Source organism: Zonotrichia leucophrys, chromosome 6 (genome assembly GCF_028769735.1).
Source record: "Zonotrichia leucophrys gambelii isolate GWCS_2022_RI chromosome 6, RI_Zleu_2.0, whole genome shotgun sequence".
Taxonomy (NCBI): domain Eukaryota; kingdom Metazoa; phylum Chordata; class Aves; order Passeriformes; family Passerellidae; genus Zonotrichia; species Zonotrichia leucophrys.
The window spans coordinates 2,105,546-2,128,307 of NC_088176.1; the positions used below are offsets into that span (position 1 = coordinate 2,105,546).

At 46.6% G+C, this 22,762-nt stretch overlaps 1 protein-coding gene across 10 annotated transcripts in view; it reads right to left on the reverse strand.

The window, feature by feature from the left end:
• PTPRE (protein tyrosine phosphatase receptor type E) overlaps window positions 1-22,762 on the reverse strand; it is a 100,828-nt gene that overhangs the window by 27,077 nt on the left and 50,989 nt on the right. For 8 of the 10 annotated variants that reach the window (XM_064716148.1, XM_064716150.1, XM_064716153.1 and 5 more), the window contains exons 2-5: window positions 11,566-11,675; window positions 4,241-4,343; window positions 3,949-4,022; window positions 2,374-2,510 (exon numbers count right to left, since the gene is read on the reverse strand). In XM_064716148.1, the coding sequence (XP_064572218.1) occupies window positions 2,374-2,510; window positions 3,949-4,022; window positions 4,241-4,343; window positions 11,566-11,675 (424 nt within the window). Of the gene's footprint in view, window positions 1-2,373; window positions 2,511-3,948; window positions 4,023-4,240; window positions 4,344-11,565; window positions 11,676-16,248; window positions 16,416-22,451; window positions 22,725-22,762 lie in introns of those variants that run through there. The other 2 variants (XM_064716146.1, XM_064716145.1) reach the window with 2 other exon arrangements.

Below are 22,762 nucleotides of genomic sequence, written 5' to 3' on the forward strand. Positions count from 1 at the left end.
CAGCTTCTCAGGAGGAAAAATCCTAAGGAAAGGATTTTCCATAAAAGATATCTGTGACAAGCCCACAAGTGCAGGGTTTCCTGTGTGCTGGGGGGGGTCAGGGCTGAAATGAAAAATCCATAAACAGGAATTAATTAAAAAGAATTAATTTTGGCCAGATCTCTGCTGCTGAGCCCAGAGCAGAGCCCAGCTCCTGCTGCACCCACGGGGAGGATGTGAGTGAATGATTCACCCTGCTGCTCCTCAGCACATCCTTCCTCCCAAATCCACCCTCCCTGCACCCCGAATCACGAGGAGCTGACTGGTCCTGCCTCATCTGTGCCACCCCACCCTGGCCTGTCCCCACCCCAGGCAGTGACCCCAAAATCCCACTGGAGCTCTGAGAGGCTCAGGATCAGCACATTTCCTCCTTTTTTAGCACTGGAGGAGCCACAGGGGTGTCTTAATCAAGCCAGAATTCAAATTTCAAAAGAAAACTCTTAAGGGAAGCTTTTCAGTAATTAATCTGAAAATCAAGGTGGTAATCCCAAACTTCCAGGGATGATCAACAGAGGTGGGGCTCTACAGAAAGGAATCAATTTTATTTTAATTTTTTGTTCTTTTTTACTGTGAAGAAAGAACACACTCTTCCAGTGCCCAGTGTTCACAAAGGAATCACAAAAAAGAGAAGGAGCTGATCTGCTGAGTGTCCAAGGGGTGCAATGGAGCTCTTAAGGGTCATGCAGGCTTTAAGGACAAAATCAAAGCTGCTGGAGAACACCATTAGCACATAAATCCAAGAGAACTGGCCTCAAAGTCAGGAACTCTCCTCAAAACTGTTTTCTCCCTGCTGGGTGTCTTCATCTTTTAATGTCTGGTTTCTTTTTACCAAAAAAACCACTTGGGACCAAACTCCTCAGGTTGGTGCATGTGCCTGGCTCCCAGAACTCACCATTTTCAGCCCAAATTTGTCCCCAATTCCCACGGGAGCTCCTGTATCTGCACTCCCATGTGGGGTGTGGAGTGGGCAGAGACCCCTGGAGCACCCCCAGGGCAGGGCTGAGGCACAGAACCAGAGAATCAGGGAATGGTTTGGGATGGGAGGATCTTCTAAATCCCACCCAGTGCCATGGCAGGGACACCTTCCCTGTCCCAGGCTGCTCCAAATCCCAATGTCCAACCTGGCCTGGCACAATTCCAGCCCTCCCAGGCTGGAGCCAACACCTCATCCACCACACAGGAAAAACCACATTGAGCATCAACCCCACCACTGCTCATTTTTGGGGATCAGACCGCAGGTTTTTGGGTGTGGACAGAATCCCACACGCTCACAGCATGGGGCAGAACATTACCAAAGCAAAGAGGGGTTGAAAAATGCAAACAGATGGTTTGTTTCACTCTGAACCTCAGAGCAAATTCATCAGCAGAGTCAAAATTCACCAGCGCACACCGCGTCAGGCTGGTCCTCACTTTCATTTTCAGCTCTGAGGAGAATTTCCACAATGCTCCCTGTCTGATAAGGCAAAAGTCTGTAGTTTAAATTTACCATCAGCCAAACTGCAGCTCTAAATATGCTCCCAATTAAGAAGGTAGCTCAACAGCCTGCCTAATCAACACGTGCCTTGGCTCTCACAAATCCACGCCTGACATTTAAACTCCTGCTCTGCTTCTGCTCTGGAGGGAAGTGAAGAGAACTCATAAAAAATCTGGAAAAAGCCCCACACTCAGGCTCCTGGTGTTGTTTTTCTCCACAGGAATCCTGCAGGAGCTCAGCACGGGCTCCAGGTGCAGCTCATCCCTACAACCACAAAATCCTGCCCAAGGCCACGCTCAACAGGAAAACCTGAGAGCTGACACCTCACAGAAACTCTGCTGCAAAGAGGGGAGTGCTGGGATGGAAACCAAGAGCAAAAAGTCAAATTATCAGGAAAAAAGAAGTCAAATCTCACCAAGACAAAGTCAAAAAATTATCAGGAAAAAAGTCAAATTATCAGGAAAAAAGAAGTCAAATCCCACCAGGGCAATGTTAAGGCTGCACTGTGTCTTCTCCTCTAAATACCTCCTATGGAGGTGAAACACCCAGATTCCCCAAAACCTCCCAGCAACATCATCAAAATCAAGGCTGAACAGGTTTATATTCAATGTTCCTCTCCTCCAGCTTCAGGCAAACACTCAAGACTTCCTTAAAATGCTAGCAAGAGGCAAACAGTTCATATAATAACAATTCAGCATCACAAATCAGTAAAAATTCCAGGTTTTATCCAGATGAAGGGTCCCCACACACAACAGAACTTGTAGGAACAGCACCAATCATGCACCAATCAACACAAGAATTATTAATACAAATATTTTGGTTTTTCCTCCATTTTCAGCCATCCACGTGCATAAACTTACATTAAACTCCTCCCTGAAGAGCTTCCCCTCGTCGGCCGAGCGTATCCGGATCTCCTCCTCCAGGTTTTCCACAGGGATGGGGAAATACTTCTTGGGGCCCGAGGGAGACCTGCTGAGCAGCATCACCCGCTGCTGTTCTGTCAGCACAAGGGCAGCCCGTGTTAAAGGCACGGCCACAGCCACGGATCCCACTACAAATTCATCCTGGTGCTGAGAGATGCCAGAGCAAACTGCTGCCATGACACCCTGAGGTGCTGAAGGGGATTTAGAGGAAATTAAAACACCAAATCATAGGCCAAGTGGTTGCTTTGAGAGCATAATGGTATCAAGAGGAACCAGTGCTGGTGAAATGAACGATTTCTCTGTTCACACTGGATTAGAAAGTGACCAAGTTTTATTCAGAAAAGAAGGTTCTTTCTGCTGACAGGGCAAGGACAGCTTTTGGCACCTGTCACCCAGGAGGTGCTGCCAGATTATTTCATTTTGGGGGGAAATAATGCTAATAATAATAATGATAACAAATAATTTATCTTGAACTTGGCAGCCACCAGAAGCTGTGCCCCAAGAGGAGCTGCTGCCCTGTGCACAGGAACACCCCAGCAGGAAGCTGATGGGTATTTTTAGGTTTTTGGCTTTTCCTCTGACTGTCACCCTCTTCAGCCCACTCATCCCTTCACACATGGTCAAGCGGGGCTGACACAAACCACAGATTGATTATTTTATCTTTAACCTGATCATTTTTCTCTGGGTTGTGATTAGAACAACTTGTCCAGCCCAGGTTTGAGCTGGGCCCCACAGAGGAGCCAGCCTGGAGTTCCCCAGGGGCAGAAACAACCCCAGCACAACTCAGACCAGGGGGAAACACTTGGAACTCCTCAGAGAATTTTATTTCAGTGTCTCTGGCTTCACATTTGGAACTCCACAGAGAGTTTTATTTTGGTGCCTCTGGTTTCAAACTGCCCCATCTCAACCCCTGCCTCACGTTCAGAAAGCACCCAGTGCATTCACAAAGTGTTAAGGACTTTTTCCCCCATTTTAAGAAGAAACAACACTGCAATTCCTTCTCCAGATATAAGGATCACAGTGTTAAGGACTTATTGCCCCATTTTAAGAAGAAATCTGCAATTCCTTCTCCAAATACAAAGATCACAGTGTCACAAACGTGGATCTCAGCTGGCACCCTGGTAAAACAGCCAGAGAGAAAAGAGCCCAGGGAGGTTTTATACAGAAACATTTGCTGCATCACAAAGTGAAACCTATTTCAAAGCAGCAACTGAAAGTTAAGATTTTCCATAGACTGCTTGAGGATGATTTCTAAATATGGATCTCCAGTCCAAGGCCAGCGTGGAGGGGACAGCCAAGGGCTGGAAGATGTCCCTGCACATGGCACCAGGGCTGGAACTGGCTGAGTTTAAGGCCCCTTCCAACCCAAACCACTTGTAATTGTGCTTTTTCAGACTATTTTCTCTTTAACAACAACCCTGTCACTTATATCAGAAACAAAAGCAAACAGTGAGTAATTTTGAATTAAAGCCAGAAATAGAAGTGAGAGTTTGAAAGCAAATCTGCCCATACCTTGTTCTTCCAAGATCCCATTTGGCATCTTCTTGTCCCCGGAGTTGACCACAGCTTTCCTGTGTCTCCTGAACCTGCAACGACAGAGGCACCACATCAATCCACAGCTCTGGCAAAGGGGAAAGCAGCAGCATTTCCCCCCAGGCCCCTTTTACAGACAGGGTGATCCTGGAGAGGCTCTTTCTGTTCATGCTGGCAGGGAGAGCAGGGCAGGCACGAGGCTCTGCCGCGCTTCTGCTTCCGTGGGAGGGCTCAGAGAGAGGATGGGCTGAGCCCACAGGAAAACACCCACCTGAAAAAATACCCCACCAGCACCACGAAAATGATCACCACCAGCACCAGGATCAGCAGGGAAGTCAGCAGCTCCTTGTGCAAGGTGTTCTCCTCGGTGGAGTCTGGGGATGCAACAAGAAATGTGGAATATGAGACGTGGATTGCCTCATCTGGCACAAAAAATGTGCTTAAGGCACCAAAAATTCTGCCCAAATATCTGCCTCTGCGTACTAAAAGCTTCACAATACTTGATACAGGCAAAGCTAAAATTAAAAGTTTATTTTTAAAATTTTTTAAATTTTTTTATCCCTTGTCAAATGCACAACCAAACCACTGCTGCTGAGAAAATCCAAGATATTTTTCAATTACAGAAATTAAGAAATGTGGAATATGAGACGTGGATTGCCTCATCTGGCACAAAAAATGTGCTTAAGGCACCAAAAATTCTGCCCAAATATCTGCCTCTGCGTACTAAAAGCTTCACAATACTTGATACAGGCAAGGCTAAAATTAAAGTATATTTTTAAAAATTTTTTAAATTTTTTTATCCCTTGTCAAATGCACAACCAAACCACTGCTGCTGAGAAATTCCAAGATAAGTTTTCAATTATAGAAATTAAGAAATGTGGAATATGAGACGTGGATTGCCTCATCAGGCACAAAAACTGTGCTTAAGGCACCAAAAATTCTGCCCAAATATCTGCCTCTGCGTACTAAAAGCTTCACAATACTTGATACAGGCAAAGCTAAAATTAAAAGTTTATTTTAAAATTTTTTAATTTTTTTATCCCTTGTCAAAAGCACAACCAAACCACTGCTGCTGAGAAATCCAAGATATTTTCAATTATAGAAATTAAGAAATGTGGAATATGAGACGTGGATTGCCTCATCTGGAACAAAAAATGTGCTTAAAGCACCAAAAATTCTGCCCAAATATCTGCCTCTGTGTACTAAAAGCTTCACAATACTTGATACAGGCAAAGCTAAAATTAAAAGTATATTTGTAAAATTTTTTAAATTTTTTTTATCCCTTGTCAAAAGGACAACCAAACCACTGCTGCTGAGAAAATCCAAGATATTTTTCAATTTCCCTGTAATCAGAGAAAGCTGAACAGCTACAAGGTACCAAGCTGAATTTGAAGGTTTTTTGCAGTGCCCTCATGCACATCAGCTGCTTCTCAACCACCTTTTATATATATATATATAGAAAATGCCACCTTTCCCAGGGACTTTATTCACTGAAATTCTAAGAGATTTTATTCACTGAAATTCTATATAAATATAAGAACAAGCAGGAATAATGACATTTTTCTCAGAATGGAGATGAAAGAACATCTTTGTTATATCTGCTACAAGCCCTTCTGCTCCCAGTGTTTTGTGCAAGTGTCTCTTTACCTTTCACTTTCATTATGCTTCTGTAACCTTTTCCTTCTACTGAATAATTCAATACAGAACAGATTAAAATCATTACAAACCCAACATGTTTTATCTAAGGAAGCCAAACTCCCAGTCTGAACCTTCAGCAAGCAAAACACAACCCTACAACCACTCCTCCAAAATTAAGCCAATTTCTGCTGCTGCTGCTGGTATTTCAGATTTTTTTTCTCTTTTAAAGTACGTTTACACACTTTAAGGAGTGTTTTTTTTGCCATTCCTACAGTGGTCTTTGAGAGCTGACTGACAGAAGGGTTGGATGGGGACATTGGGAGGGAATTCCTGGCTGGGATGGAATTCCCAGAGCGTCCCTGGCAGTGCCCAAGGCCAGGTTGGACACTGGGGCTGGGAGCACCTGGGACAGTGGGAGGTGTCCCTGCCATGGCAGGGGTGGCACTGGGTGATTTTTAATTTCCCTTCCATCCCAAACAATTCTGGGATTCAAAAAAAAAATATTTAGGAGTAAGAACCACCTGCAATAATCCAGAGAGGATTCCTGTGGATCAAACAAATGCCCAGAATTGATGGCTACAAAACCACCTGGATGTTGGGAGCAGCTGGAAACTCTCAGGGTGTGAGGGCATGGGGAAAATTCCTGGAAAGGCACAGGTGAGCTCAGGACACACAGGGAAAAAGGGCCCATAAATCAACATCATAACCCAGAGACAGGGAAGGCAATAAAAGGCATGAGGGATGACTTTTAGGTGGTGTATAAAGATAAAAGTGACAGGCATGACAAAACTGCAGCCAGGAGCTTGGCAGGGGTTCAGGAAATCACTCCTGGAAGGAGTGGCTGGGTGAGGATGAACAACCACCCAACACCTTCTGTGGGTGTTCTGCAGCTCTGCCTGGGAGCCAAGGCTGCCAAGGAAACAAACACAAAAAAAAAAAAAATAAATCCCTGGTTTTGTCCCTCACAGACAAAACGCAGCCACTTGCATGGGGTCAGAAATGTCACCCTGAGATGTCAGAATGCTCCAGGGTTTGGGGGTTTGTGTTGCTTCTCTTTAGCTCTGTAACAATGAGAGGGGAAACAACAAGTTTGCACCACGAGGGAGTTAAAATTTCCCTCAGACAATTACACAATTAAAAAAAAAATCACCCCTCTCTTCCTTTCACAGAGCTGCTGCACCATTTTTGGGGTGTCTGTGGAGAAGTGATTCCCAGGCAAGCACTGAAAGCTCCATCCCAGCCAGGAAAAGAGAAGCTGAACCAGCACCAGCAGTAAATGTGAGCTGAACGTCTCAGAGCTGAATCCCACTGGGCAAAGCCAGCCCAGCCCCTCTGGCACTGCAGCCACACACTCTGAGTCTGGCCTGGAGGGACCTTTAAAGGTCACCCCGTCCACCCCCTGACCTGAAACCACCCATTTCTGAAGTTCTGCTTTGCAAACTGATTCTTGGAATTGAGTGTCTGCAGAGAATCCCTCTGGCATTTAAATACCAACTGAAATGAGCCAGGTTCCTTCTCCTCAGCTCAGTTTCCTGACGCTGCCTCATTTTCTCCATGAAATCACCACCACGAGCCGCACAGGGAAGTTCCACCTCTGGGTGTTAGAGAGTCACAGAATGATTTGGGCTGGAAGGGATCTTAAAAATCACCCAGAGCCACCCCTGCCATGGCAGGGACACCTCCCACTGTCCCAGGTGCTCCCAATGTCCAGCCTGGCCTTGGGCACTGCCAGGGATCCAGGGGCAGCCACAGCAAATCTGGGAATTCCATCCCAGCCAGGAATTCCCAATTCCCAATCTCCCATCCATCCCTGCCCTCTGGCACTGGGAGCCATTCCCTGTGTGCTGTCCCTCCATCCCTGTCCCCAGTCCCTCTCCAGCTCTCCTGGAGCCCCTTCAGGCTTTGGGAGGCCACACTGAGGTCACCCCAAAGCTTCTCCTCTCCAGGTGAACAATCCCAGCTCTCCCAGCCTTTCCTCCATCTGAACATTTGGGTTCATTCCCACTCATTTGGTTCCCACTGAACATTTGGGTTCATCCCCAGGGCTGGAGGATGTCGGTGTCCTGGCTGGGACCTCTCCAGAGAGGAGAGACACAAAATCTCATTTTCACATTGCCACTGACTGGTTGGAAGTTGAAACCAGCACTAAACAGGAGCCCCAAAACTGCTCCATTCTCCTGCCTTTTAACCAGAACTCCTCTGATAAATTCATCCCCTCTGAAGGCTCAGACATCAGTGATGGGAAGGGATTGGGAGGATTCAAAGGCACCAGGAGCCCTCGTGGAGTAAATAGCAGTGGAATGTAAACATTTGGAAAGGTATTTAAAGGTTTACAACTGCAGCTCCCAGGCTGCTTGCACATTTCAACAACTCCACAAGTAAAAACACAAGAGGAAGTAAAGCAATCCAGAGACTATGATTAATCCTGGGGAACTTACAAATATTTGACAAATATTTGAATTACCAGGAGTTACGGGATGGTCACGGACAATATCATGAATAAACACTCTGTAACAAGGATCTGGGAGCATTAAGAAATATACATTTATTTATGCAAATCCTAATAAATATTAGCTTGGAAGTCACAACTAAATGCTCCCTTCCAACCCAAACCTTTCTGTGGTTTGCTGGTTTATATTTATTTAATGCAGCTGAATACCTGGAGTAAAGATCAGGGCAAATTTCCAGTAAATGGCAGTGCAGTAAAGCCCAGAATATTCTCATTTTCTGAAAGGGAAATTTCAAGGTAGCAATTTCATGGCTGCAATTTCAGGGTGTTCTTGTAGGAGGTAAAATGGCAGCAGTGCTAAAAATCGACCCATCCAGACAAGGTAACCATGTTTTAAATGAGAATAAAGCTGACATTGTAATTCAGCAAATCTTTGAAAAAAATCAAGGCAGCAGCTCAAATAATGGCATGAAATCATTTATACCTATTCCTTTCAGAATCAAAAGTATCTTTTGGGATCACACATCAAATTAGCATGCAAAAGGAAAGCTGATTTTTTTTAGGCTCTTTTAGTTCTTTTCATAGTCTGTTAAATGGAGTTTTCTTTATGCTTCAATCAAAAATCTTTATTTTTGTATTTTAAAATGCTGTATTAATTCAATGGCTATCAAATTTATTAGATAATCCAATTATCTTGGTTCTCTTTCTGCAGCAATGTAATTCTCAGGGTGCACCTAACTTGCCTGTCAGACAAAATTCTTCCTCACTGCAGAGCCAGCAAGGCTTTGATATTTAGGAAAAACAGTTTAGTCACACCAATCATTTCTGAATCATATCACTGAAATTAAGATTTAATTAAAATAGGGATGATCAGATTACTCTTATCCACATTATCAGACCTAAATCCAACACAATTTGGAATTAAGCTCTGAAGATGAACAACACTGATGGCAAAACTCCCTTTGTTATTAAGATTCTGGGAAGTGATAAAAACAACAAGTGACTTCCCCTTCTCAATTCCCATATTCTGACATATTCAGCCCAATATTAGTAACTTGTTTTTCTACAGCTCCAGGTGCCAGACAAGAAGCAGGCACCAAAAACTACTTGACAATACTTCAAACTGATTCATTAGCAAATTCACACTCGGCTAAAGCCTCTTTTCTATGAATAATTTGGGTTTTTTGGGAGCACTCAGCACAGCCACACTCAGATTTCACTGCAGGTGGATGGTGAGCCCCTGGTTCCCCAACCTCCCCTTCCTCAGCTGAGCTCCAGAGTGCCCCAGTCTGGAGAAGGCAAATGCTCACACCTGGATTAGCAGCAAATCCCAGACTGGTTTGGGACGGGAACACCCTCAAAATTATCCTGTGCCACCCCTGCCATGGCAGGGACACCTCCCACTGTCCCAGGTGCTCCAGCCTGGCCTTGGGCACTGCCAGGGATCCAGGGGCAGCCACAGCTGCTCTGCCCACCCTCATTTTCTTCCCAATATCTAAATCTCCCCTATTTCCATTTAAATTACTACAACCAAGAACCAAAACAATCCAAGGGGCCATGAGCCAAGCCTGGCATTTGATTCCTCTCCTTCCCCAGGGGTGTAAAGTTCACAGACAGATTAAAAGCAAATAAAGCAACAGATCAGCCTTCTATGAAGCACTGGGTGTCAACAGCAGTGACCTGAACACTCATCAAAACGTGGTCACATTGCTCATAGGGGACACCAACAGCTTCACTGCCTGCTTTGGGCTGGAAGGGGCCTCAGAGATTGTCCCAGCCCACCCCTGCCATGGCAGGGACACCGTGCACCACCCTGTCGGATCTCAAGATCTCAGTCCTGAGATGCTGAGCCTCCGAGACCACCTTGGGGGGCTCGGGAGTCCTGGAATGTTGCCAGAAGTGTCTGGTGGCTGGACTTTGACCCTACACAGGAGACGACAAGGATGAGGGCTTCACAGGGTGAATGGCGAAAAGATTAGCTAATTAGAGGGTGAGAAACAGGGTTTAGGATTTATGTACAGGGGGGTTTGGAGGAGTAAGATGGAGGAATTGGGGTGTGTCCTACCCTCCTTCTTCTTCCTCCTCTCCTCCATCTTCTTTGGCCACGGTGGCACCTTTGGATTGGTTATTACTGAGAGTGCACCGAGTTATAAGAATAGATGGTATTGGGGAAAAGTGATAAATATTGTACACGTAACAAAGGGTATAAAGATACGTGGCTGCCCTGGAGGGCAGACAGTGTGCTCATGGCTGGCTGCTGAGCAGATCTTTGTTCGGCTGAAAGAACATCTTTTAGATAAACAATTAATAAACATAAAAACCGAAAGAAGAACTGAAGCCTCTTCTCGTCCTTCGATACGCGGGCTGCCCCAAGGCCACCTCGGGCCTTTCCAGGCCCCTCAAACAGCCGAGATAAACCGGACACCACCCCAGGGTGCTCCGAGCCCCCATGTCCAACCTGGCCTTGGGCATTTCCTCAAAGCCCCCAAATTCCCTGAACAAGCCCCTCCCCGGGACTGGCACAGGTCAGGACGTGGGTCTGGAAGGGTGTGAGGAGGAAGAAATTCTGCAAACGGAAATGAGGATGAATGTGAGGGGCTGTGGTGGCCCAGAGTGATGCCTCAGGTTTGGCTTTTCTGTGTTTCCCATTCTGTGCTGCTTTAGTGTGTGGGGCTGGGCTCACATCAGGGATGCTGAGCTCTGTGCACAGAGCAGGGAGACAAAACAATTCCTGCTCCAGCTGGGCACCAAGGACAAATGATCCCAATCCCAGCCCAGGAGCACAAACCCCGTGGGCTGGAGAGAGAAAAACAAGCAGGGTGGGACTGCCTGGGCTAAAGCTGGGATGGGACAATGAACTGCAAGGTGCAAATGGAGCAGAACTGATCCCAGGGACAGAGCCCGTGCCCGGCCGTGCATTTTGGGGCCATTTTGGTTCATCTTGGGTGCAGCCCTGGCTGGGCTCTGGTGCTGCCCAAGGTGCATCCATGGAGGAGATGCTTTGGATAAATCCCTGCTTTATTCTGGAGCTCTGTCCAGCCTCTGTTCCAGTGTTCCAGCTCAGCCTTCTCAAGGCATCATGAGGAGATCACTCTCAGCTCCTGGAACAAGAACTCTCCTGTTTCTTACCTGGCAGGACCCTCCACAGGACACCTCACACCCTCCTTGAGTCTTTACATGAAAACACAGAACATGTCCCAAGGCTCCTCATGGTGTTTCAATCTATTCATCCTGGTGTCTAATAAAAATTTATTTCCTGTTATCTGTGCCCAGATCCCCCGGCAGCTCCTGGGCCCTGCAGCTCCTCCATCTCTGCCGTGCTTTCCCCTCCCACAGCAAACAGAAAGTGAAACCCCAACACCACCCACGTGCCAGCCAAGCCCAGAGGACGCCTGGCACCGTCACAGCTGTGTCAGTGGGGCCAAAGTCCTGCAGACACGTCCAGGACCGAGCCCCCAGGGACACCCCCTTGGGTTCGTGCCCATCCTGCCCCCCAGGTCACTCCTTACTGGTGGCTGTGGTTGTTTTGGGCAGTTCTGTTCCATTGGGTGGCAGAGCTCGTGCAAAAATGAAACTAACACAGAGCAGCAGGAGCGAGCAGGAATGTTCCATCCTGGACCTGCAAGGAAGCAAAGCAGAAGATAAATCGATATAAAATTCAGGTCAAATTGATATCATGTTGGTTTTTTTTCCACCTCATGGCAGAAGGAAGCTAAAAGTAAAAGCAATGTTTGCTTGAAATTTAAATTTATTTAAACCCTGTTTTATACTCTCCATCACCTTAGCACTGAATGTTCAGTTTTGATGCAAAAAGAAGAAGAAAATACAACTTGTGCACGCCAAATATTCAGCAACAGAATGGCAACCCTCAGCCATGGTTCACAGACAACACCAGAGATCAGGGCAAAAATGGTCCCTCCATAAAAAAAGCCATCTGAGGACACTGAGGAAACAATCCTGGGAGTATTCCCAGAGATAAGAGGAAAATTCATAACAAAGAGGAAAAGTTTTTGACCACAAGCAGCCCAGTAACAGCAGAAAGCTCTGAGTCCCTTTGGCACACACTTCTAGGGCTTCCTGATCCCACTCAACTCCTTCAGCCACAGGTGAGGGGCTCCATGGATGAATTCCTTGGGGGAATGTTTGCCACAGCTGAGTCTGCTTTCTGAACACACAATTTCTGCATTGGTGAGACCAGAAAATAATCTCCAGTGTGAAGAAAATTGGATGAAAAGTGTGATGAGAACATGCTGTTTGTTAATTCAGGGAAACTCATAGATGGAGACAAATGAACAGGTCCAGAAATACTCCAATCCCTCTAAACAGAAGTGGAAAATAAATGTTGTTATTAATTTGTTGTGATTTATCCAATCCCTAATGAACAGATTAATTAGGAGAGGCTCCCATCTCAGCCCCCAGCCAGTCCTGCTTGATTTAGAAACAATTTCACACAACCTTTGCTTTGTGGCAGGATTTATCCAGATGGTGGCTCTGCAGCCACTGCTAAAATCCTGTCCCTGGAAATGCTGCTCCCCAGAGCTCCCCGTTTCTGGGTAATACACTGAATTTTACAGTGCAATTTCCACGGGGTATTACACAGTCCTGCCTCACAACACACTAAAAAACCCAGGAATTTGGCAGTCATTAGAATAACCATTAGAAAATCCTGCCTTTCCATGTAAAGTGGGATAATCCACCAGAAATAATCCCTGGATAAGCTCAAATATAGAGAAATCTCCCGTGACAACAACTTTCACACCACCTTTGCACTGCTCTCACAGCTGTTACTCAGAAGTGAAATATTCCCAGTCATTCCCAGCCTCTCCAAAGCCTGGTCCTACACCCAGGAGTAAACTCAAACTTGGCACACAGCTGCTACTCCTTGGATACACAGTTGGGAAGCCCAATGGGGCTTTTTTTCTCTAATACAACAAGTGAAAAAAGAATAATAAAGAAATATTTTAAAATATAAACAAAAAATTAAAATATTATTATTTATTATAAAATCAAACTTTATTTTCTTAATTTTTCCCCCAGTCCAGCTTGCTACTAATTTACTCCTTCAATTCCTTCTACTACTATTTCTAATTTACTTCTTCAATTCCTTCTACTACTATTTCGAATTTAAGCAGCCTAAATGTCTTACAATCTAATCCCATTCTTGGGGTTTTACAATCCCATTCTTTCCCAATCCCATTCCTGGGATTAGACCCTTAATTGTGTTTAACACCTCACTGCAAACTGTGCCTGCATCATTGTGAGCATTATATAAATGTCCCAAATTAACTATTTATAATTATATTATATTTATAATTAGAAACCTTGGGACACACGGCAGCACTGAATGGAACTGAAGGGAAGGGGAAGGAAGGAGGACTTGGAAATGTGGAATAAAGGCAGAATAAAAGTGGAATTAACAGGGAAGAGGTGCTGAATGCTGGGATCTTCCCACCCTCAGCAAAGGCTGCTGAAATCCACTGGAATTTCAGGTAATCAATCCTGGCAGGGGCTGATTTTCCAAGGCACTGCTGAGTTCACTTTCTCATCCTTAAAATAATACATCCAGCTCCTTTAAAAAAAATCCACAGAATAATTGAAGTTGCTGGAAGGTTTCCAGGAGAGCAGAAAGCGAAAGGAACATCAGTGCTTCTCTCCAAATCCCTGTCAGGAGAGTTTTCCAGATGCCCATTCCCTGCCAGACCCCTGAATCTGTTCTCTGGGATGTGATAAAATACCATAAAATTCTCTGGGATGTGATAAAGGGTGGCTGGAACACGCTGTGGTGTCCCTCAATTTATCAGAACAAACACAGCCACGAAGATTATGCAAATCCTGAGATTCTGGGTTTGGCCAAAGCCCTCTGCATTTCCAGCTCCTGAAGAGAGGAGGAGGAGGAGGAGGAAGATTCCAAGGGAATCCAGGAGCTGCAGCTGAGGTGGGTGCAAAGGACTGGGCTCAGCAGGACCAAGCAGAAAATCATGGAATTAAGGCTGGAAAAGACCTTTAAGATCATCAAATCCAACCATTCCCAGCATTGCCAAGGCCACCACTGTCCCATGTCCCACATCGACAAGGATTTTAAATCCCTCCAGGGATGGAGACTCCAAACTGTCCTGGGAGTTTGTGCCAGGCCTGGACAAACCTTTCCATGAGGAAATTTTCCCTAATTTCCAATCTAAACCTCCCCTGGCACAGCTTGAGGCTGTTTCCCCTCTGTCCCTTCTCTTCCCACTGGGAAGGTGCCTAAGCTGCAATCCTACAAAAAATCCCACAAAACCACAGCGAATTTATATTTATATTTATATTTATATTTATATTTATATTTATATTTATATTTATATTTATATTTATATTTATATTTATGGCCTTCACGTACAGGCCTGCAACATTACCATTTTCTGAACCAAAAAAAAAAAATAGCAAAAACCCACTGCTGCAGGCACAGCAGCATTTCCCACATTTTCCTCACTCACAAAAGCACAAAGTTCATGATACAGGCTGGTAAAACAAGAAGGAAAAAATAGTAACAGCTCTCCTGAGAGAACAGGGCTGAGCAGGGAAGGACAACCACGTGCTACAAAAGGAGCCTCTTGTTGGTAAAAGTGGAAAGGAAAAGATCCAGGGAGAGACAAACTGTTATTATTACACAGCTCTGCTGTAGGGCAGCTCCTGAAAAAGAAATAGGAACTGCCTTTAAAACAAAAAAAAGTGAATTTATCGACTCCTATCCTGCTGCATTCAGTCTTTATTCCCTGGATACGCACAGGTCGGGCTCTGCTCCCAGGGAAGGAGCAAAGGGACCAAAGGATTGGCCTCAAACTGTGCCAGGGAGGCTCAGGGAGGAATCAGGAGGAATTCTGTCACAGAAAGGGTGGCCAGGCATTGTCAGGGAGGGTTGGAGTGCCCATCCCTGGAGGTGGCACTCAGAGCTCTGGGTGGGGATGGGCACAGCTGGGACTCAGCGATCCCAGAGATCCTTTCCATCTGAAATGACTCCATGATTCTATTCTGAATGGCTCAGGCACCTCAGGTTTAACACCGTGCACTGATTTTTATTGTTCTTTATTGCTGCTCTGGGACACCTTCCTACAGGAATGTGCTCCCTGTTGGTGGAGTGACAAAACCATCCTTTGTCCCTTTAGAAAGGAAAGAAGTTTCTGTGTTCAACTGGGTAAAAAAACAACTCATAGGCCAACGGGACTTCACCTCTCCACCATCCCAGGGCTCCAAGCCCCATCCAGCCTGGCCTTGGGCACTGCCAGGGATGGGGCAGCACAGATTCCCTGTCCAAGGAGCCAGAGCAGCTGGAATGGGATCAGCTCCGGGATCAGGACAGCCTGGGACACCCCTGGCCAGCTCCTCCTGCAGCCCAGCTCCCCAAAACGTGAATAAATGGCATTATTTCTAGGGATTAATGGATTACCACACATGGCTAATTTCTATTTTGGCCGCAGAACTGAATCCTCATCTGACCTGACAGCTCAAGAGTAAAACCTGGGCTTGGAGAAGAAAATAGGCCAACAAAACCTCCGTGTGTCACGTGGCTCTGCCACAGATCTGAGTCCTGCTCCTTTTCCCAAGGATGCACCAGCTGCCTCAGAGCAGGTTAAACTGATACCCACCCCTGGCATCCTCCTAAAGCAAAAAAAATCAATCAGAGAAACACCCCAGGTAACACAGAGGACAATGGAGACACTGGTGGGATTTGTGTTTTCCTGCCCCAGCCTCTCAGTGCTACAGAAGTCACACTTGCAAGGATAAGCACCATCAATTCAAAAAACAGAATTAAAAATGAGAAATACAAAAGCCTTTTCACTGCAGGCTGACAAAGCCATAGGCCACAGCAAGAGCAAGTGCCAACCTCAAAAATTTGGTAGTTTAATTTAAAATACCAACAAAACACCAAAAGGGAATGAGGAGACAACAGTCACCCTCTCTCTTTGCTCCTCCTGCTCTCCACCCACAAACCCCAACACCCTGCTGGTCCCTGTAAAGATTCCCAGAGCAGCTGTGGCTGTTCCTGGATCCCTGGCAGTGCCCAGGGCCAGCCTGGAGCACCCTGGGACAGTGGAAGTTGTCCCTGCCATGGCATGGAATGGGTTGGGCTCTAAGGTCCCTTCCATTCAGTGATTCCACGATAAGAATCCCAAGCCCCAGTGCCTGCTTTCCCAGCTGCCTGGGGGTTCCCTTACCTGGAGCAGGTGAGCTGGCACGGCAGCTCCCTCTTGGCTGGAATCCCAGGCTCCAGGAGCTGCTCCCACTTCCAGCTGGGCTGATTGCAGCTGTTCTCTTTTCCCTGGAGCCCTGGCTTCAGAGGAGTCAGGGACTGTGCCTGCTGACCCATCCCAGGCAGTGCCAGGTTACACTTTAACTGGAATTGCTCTCCCATGACCTCATTTGTGCTTGGGGCTTTATTGCCCCATTATGTCATCAGGGCAAGCAATCCACGCTGCATGCAGCATTCCCAAAACTTCCCTTCAATGACGTGTTTCCAAAACACCTGGGAAGAGAAGAGCTCCTCCCTTTCCTGGGGGAAATCAGGAACTCCCATCAAGATGGAACCACGAATGGTTTTAGAGCATGTCTGAAAATACAATTTGGTTAAATATTCTCTGTCTTTTAGGAACTCGAGGCAGTGAAACTAAATGTATTTTGAGTGCTGCAGGTGATAAAATTTATTAAGTAAATGGCTTTCAAGCTATTTATCAGTTGCTCTTTCTTATATGCAGTTGTTCTTTCTCTGGGCATAAATTGGAATCACAGAATGGTTGGGTTGGAAGGGACCTCAAAGCTCATCCCACCCCACCCATCCATGGGCAGGGACACCTCCCACCACCCCAGGGTGCTCCCAGCCCCGTCCAGCTGGAGTTCAACCCTTCATTCCTCGTGTTTGCAAGGAAAATGAACAAACAGCTCTGGGAGGTGCTGGTCCCACAGACCCCTCTGAGCACTGCCAGCCCCTCCATCCCCATCCCCACCTTGGGCACTGAAGCCTGTGGAGCAGCAGGACCTTGGATTCCTGCCCCCAGCTCACCAGGGACATCTCACCCTCCATGGGCCACCAGCTGGGACCAGCTTTTCAGAATTCCAGCATTTCCAATTCCAGCTTTTCAGAACCAGAATTTTTCAGAATTCCTCCTCTTGGGGTAACCATTCCATAACCATCTGTTACCTGGAGTTAGACACTGAGCCCCAAATCCAATTTCCAGAAGTTTGATCAAGTCTCATGTTTTGACATCGCTTTAACATTCAGGAGCTTTAAAAAACCCAAACAAACAGAATTCTCATTTTCTTATTTTGAATCCTTGTAATTCTTCCTCGAGACTCAGAATATCCTAAAATCCAGACAGAAATAAAGGAATGGAGTTTGTGGAGATGTGTGTGCATGTGTTTAATGCAAGAAACTCAAGAAGGGACCTCTCCACTTGGGAAACATTCCTCAAAATCCAGCCACTGATAAATTAGAAAACACTCCATTGTGAACATAAAATTTCACCATAAATCCCATAATTTTAATGGAACTGTTTACAGCGCACTCAATGTTGCTGTAAACGTATTTGCAATGTTGCAAATAAAAACCAGGCAAGCTTTGTTTCCAATCCCTTCAGAAACAACAAGGGAATTTGGGGACAAATATATAATTTTATAATGATCTATAATTTAATATAACTGCCCACAAAATTCTATCTGACTGTAAAAATTCCTCATGTATTCTACACAAATAGCCTCGGTAAAGATCATTTCAAAGAGATGGCAATAATTAGATTAAAAAATTACAAATCAGAATAATCATTTACACGTAAGAGACCGAGCAAGGCAAAGCACCCAATTAACTGAGTAAAATCAATTTCCATTTGGAATAATCAAGCTTGATAGACTGTCTTGCCTATTTAGTCACTTTGTGTCTAATTCAGGTGGACAAATTATTATATTTGCTTTGATTTCCATGGAAGAGGAGGTCAGCAGATGTGGCAAATCCATTATTTGTTCCAAAAAATGATATTTAAAGACAAATACCCAAATGCACACGAAAATTACCGTTTTTGTAACACCAATTCTTAAATTCTACCCAGCTCAGCTATTTCTGTGTGTCTCTGTGGGATCTCAGGATCTGAGTCCTGAGATGCCGAGCCACCGAGACCACCCTTGGGGGGCTCGGGAGTCCTGGAATGTTGCCAGAAGTGTCTGGTGGCTGGACTTTGATCCTACACAGGAGACGACACCTGTATGAAGATAAGAGGACTTCACCGGGATGAATGGCGAAAAGATTAGTTAATTAGAGGGTGAGACACAGGGTTTAGGATTTATGTACGGGGGGTTTAGAGAAGTAAGATGGAGGAATTGGGGTGTGTCCTGTCCTCCTTCTTCTTCTTCTTCTCCTCCATCTTCTTTGGCCATGGTGGCACTTTTGGATTGGTTATTACTGAAAGTGCACCCAGCAATAAGAATAAATGGTATTGGGGAAAAATGATAAATATTGTACACGTAACAATGGGTATAAAGATAGGTGGCTGTCCGGAGGGCAGCACAGTGTGCTCATGGCTGGCTGCTGAGCAGAGCTCTGTTCGGCTGAAAGAAAATCTTTTAGATAAACAATTAATAAACATAAAAACCGAAAGAAGAACTGAAGCCTCTTCTCGTCCTTCGATACGCGGGCTGCCCCAAGGCCACCCCGGGCCTTTCCAGGCCCCTCAAACAGCCGAGATAAACCCGACATGTCTCTCCCAGCACCCTGAGTGTCCAAACCCAGCCCATGATGGGGAACACGAGTTCCAATCCATTTCAATTAGCAAGGCTGGGATCTCCGGGGAACATAAATCACGGCTTGTCAGCAGCAGATTAAGCAGTGCATTAACAGGGCTGCCGCAGCCAGGATTAACTGACACTGCTGGTGACATGCCACCCTTGCAAAGTGACTTTGCCACTTGAAAAGCGGCGGGGGAATTTTTCAATCAATGGGATTTCTACAGATGCAGCCAGGAGTGGATGGGCCGGGCCAGGGGAATGGGCTGGAGCTTCAAAGGTCGCCTCCAACCCCAATTACTCCGTGGTCACCAGGAGGCAGCAGCACTGAGAGTGACAGGGATCCCTTTCCTTTTATTTCCTTTGCTCTCCAGGATTGCTCAAAGCAGCTGTGTTGATATTCTGTGACATAAACTGAATTAAAACCAGGAGCATAATGAACTCTGCAGCCTTAATTTGGGAAAAAATATACATTGCTTGCTCATGTGTTGCACATCTGGCTTATCTGCAACCCTACAGATCTGGAAATGAAGGGGGGGAAAAAAAGAAGAGAGATTTCTTTTCCATGCCTGAGTGGCTCTGAATGAAGCAATGCAAGGGCTGTTGTATGTAAAAATACCCAGGTCAGCCTGGAATAGGCAGCTGTGAGATCAAAAAACTCCATCACAGAACCATGGAAGGTTTTAGGTTGGAAAAGGTCTCTGAGACAGAGTCCAGGAATTCCCAGCACTGCCAAGGCCACCACTGTCCCATGTACCTAAGTGGGGGATTGGATCCACATGGATTTTTAATCCCTCCAAGGATGAGGACTCCAAATTTCCCTAGGCAGCTCTGCCAGGCCTGGACAAACCCTTCCATGAGGAAATTGTTGCCAAAATCCACCCTGAGCTGCCCTGGCCCAGCCTGGGGCCGTTCCCTCTGCTCCTGTCCCTGTTCCCAGCCTGTACCCTGGCTGTGCCCTCCTGGCAGGAGCTGTGCAGAGCCACAAGGGCCCCTGAGCCTCCTTGGCTCCAGGTGAGCCCTGCCCAGCTCCTCAGGGATTCTGCAGCCCCTGCCCAGCTCCTCAGGGATTCTGCAGCCCCTGCCCGGCTCCTCAGGGATTCTGCAGCCCCTGCCCGGCTCCCTCAGGGATTCTGCAGCCCCTGCCCAGCTCCCTCAGGGATTCTGCAGCCCCTGCCCAGCTCCTCAGGGATTCTGCAGCCCCTGCCCAGCTCCCTCAGGGATTCTGCAGGCCCTGCCCAGCTCCCTCAGGGATTCTCCAGGCCCTGCCCAGCTCCCTCAGGGATTCTGCAGCCCCTGCCCAGCTCCATTCCCTTCCCTGCATGTGCTCAATGTCCTTCTTGTCACGAGGGGCCCAAACTGCCCCCCAGAATTCCAGGTTGGCCTCCCCAGTGTCCAGCACAAGGTGACCACGTTAGGAAAAGTGCACACAAGAAAATGAAAGGAATTACTTCAGAAAGAGAGAGAGATGAGCAAGGTTCTCAAATTAAAAGCTGTTTTCATGCTGCAATAAAAGAGGTCAGGATGACTAATGCATTGTCCCACAGATGTACATTTACCCTCCAACACTTTTTGAAGAATTCTTTAGCCAGTTTTTTGCACTCTCCTGACCAGCTTTTGCAGGAAATATCCTGCAAAACTCAGCAGGTGCATTTCTGAAGTGGTCATACATTCATCAAATGATTCCAAAGTCAACACAGTGAGGACACTGTTCCACTATTTCCTACTTGATGTATAGAAAATTGTTTAAATATTGCCAAAAATCTCAACAAATTTCCAGTTCCTTCTGTTATATATAGAAAAACACAACCCCAAACGCAAAAAAGTAGGTTAAAGTCCCCTTACCATCTATTTTTCAAAGGTTAATTTGTCTTGTGTCATGAAGTGAGGCTATAATCATTAAAGGAGATAAAATAACTCCTACCTAAAGTGAAGTTGTGCAGTCCCATGATTTCAGTGTAATTAATTAAATGAGTCATGTTTTATTTAGGTGCTTACACAAGTGCAAGGGGATTAATTCTAAATAAAACCAACAGAGCTGTAAAATGCTCATTTGGAAAAGGTTCTTGACAAGTCCCCAAGGCCAATCCCTCACCACAGGCTGGACCTGTCCCATTCCAGGTGATCTGGTATGAACTGCTCATCCAAATCTCCAATTTTGGAGTCTCCAAATCTCCAATTCTCTGCAAATCTCCAGTTCTGCAGCATCCCTGGCACGGGCTGCCCTCTGCCCCCTCACACATCATCTCCTGCCCCTCACAGCCTCCCAAAGGCAGGGCTGGCTCCAGCCTCTTCCCAGATCAGCACTGCAGAGCCACCCCAGCTGCAGAACACCCAACTCCATCTGAAAGCCACTCTGTCCTTCCCTTGTCCCAGCCCGTGTCCCATCCCTGCAGCCACGTCACCACACAGCTCTGGCTGCCCATTCCCTGCTCCCCCAGGAGCCTTTCCATCCCTTTGCTGCTGAGCAGAGCAAATCCAGCACTTTTCCATGCGTTCCTTCACCCACCTTCAGCGCTCACAGCAGCAGGTGGCACAGACATGTTTTATGGAAAATCCTTTCCTTAGGATTTTTCCTCCTGAGAAGCCTCAAGAACAAATGCAAACAATGGTTATCTGCTGCTGTGGAATGCAACAGGTGCATCTCGGATTGGTCTCATGTGTTTGTTTCTAATTAATGGCCAATCACAGTCAGCTGGCTCAGACTCTCTGTCCAAGACACAAGCTTTTGTTATTCATTCTATTCTTCTTCTTGCTTGCCAGCCTTCTGATGAAATCTTATCTTCTATTATTTTAGTATAGTTTTAATATATAATTTAATTTTAATATAATATATGTACATCATAAAAAAATAAACCAACCTTCTGAAACATGGAGTCAGATCCTCGTCTCTTCCCTGGTCCTGGGACCCCTGCAAACACCTTCACAGCAAGAATGTCCCCTCAGGGACACACAGACCCAACCACGCTCGGCCCCTCGTGAGGTGCAGCTGCACAGCACCACCAACCCCACACACCCAGAAGTATTTTCAGAAACCACAGAATTCATGAGAAGCTGATTCTTCTCTTTTCAGGGCCAGAGAGAATTTCCTGGTGTCTTTGCTGCAGTGCCCAGTTGTGCCTCAGCAGCAAAGCACAGCTCTGAGGGGACAGCTCCTCACTGCAGCGACAGCCTGGCTCTGAAATGCCAGCTCTGATGGAAAAGTGCTGGATTTGCTCTGCTCAGCAGCAAAGGGATGGAAAGGCTCCTGAGGGGAGCAGGGAATGGGCAGCCAGAGCTGTGTGGTGACGTGGCTGCAGGGATGGGACACGGGCTGGGACAAGGGAAGGACAAAGTGGCTTTCAGATGGAGTTGGGTGTTCTGCAGCTGGGGTGGCTCTGCAGTGCTGATCTGGGAAGAGGCTGGAGCCACCCCTGCCTTTGGGAGGCTGTGAGGGGCAGGAGATGATGTGTGAGGGGGCAGAGGGCAGCCCGTGCCAGGGATGCTGCAGAACTGGAGATCTGATGGGCAGTTCAGACCAAATCCCACCTCACAACAGCTTCAGCCAGAGCAGAGCAGCCACAAGCTGGGAAGCAGGACAGCAGACCCCAGAGCTGGATGCCACCACCCCTGCACCAGGGCCCCTTCCAGGGTCCCACCCCCCTAAGCTCACCTTGCCCCCCATCCACGCTCGGTGCCACACGCCAGCTGCCAGCAGGTGACTCCACACACAGGTGCCATTCTCAGCCAGCTGCTCCCAAGCAAAACAAAACCTCCTCCAGAAGGATTCCTGCAGCTAAAGAACGTTTCTCCAGCTCCAGGAACACCTGAATTAGCTGCCTGCAGTATTTAAATCCCCTTATTTCGTGTAATCAATCCCCTGAGGTGAATCTCTGTTGTATGACATTTTTGCAGGAAGAACTGACTCTTTTCAGTTTGTGGGTTTTTTTTACTTCTCCCCTGCAGCTGGGCTTGGACTTATTC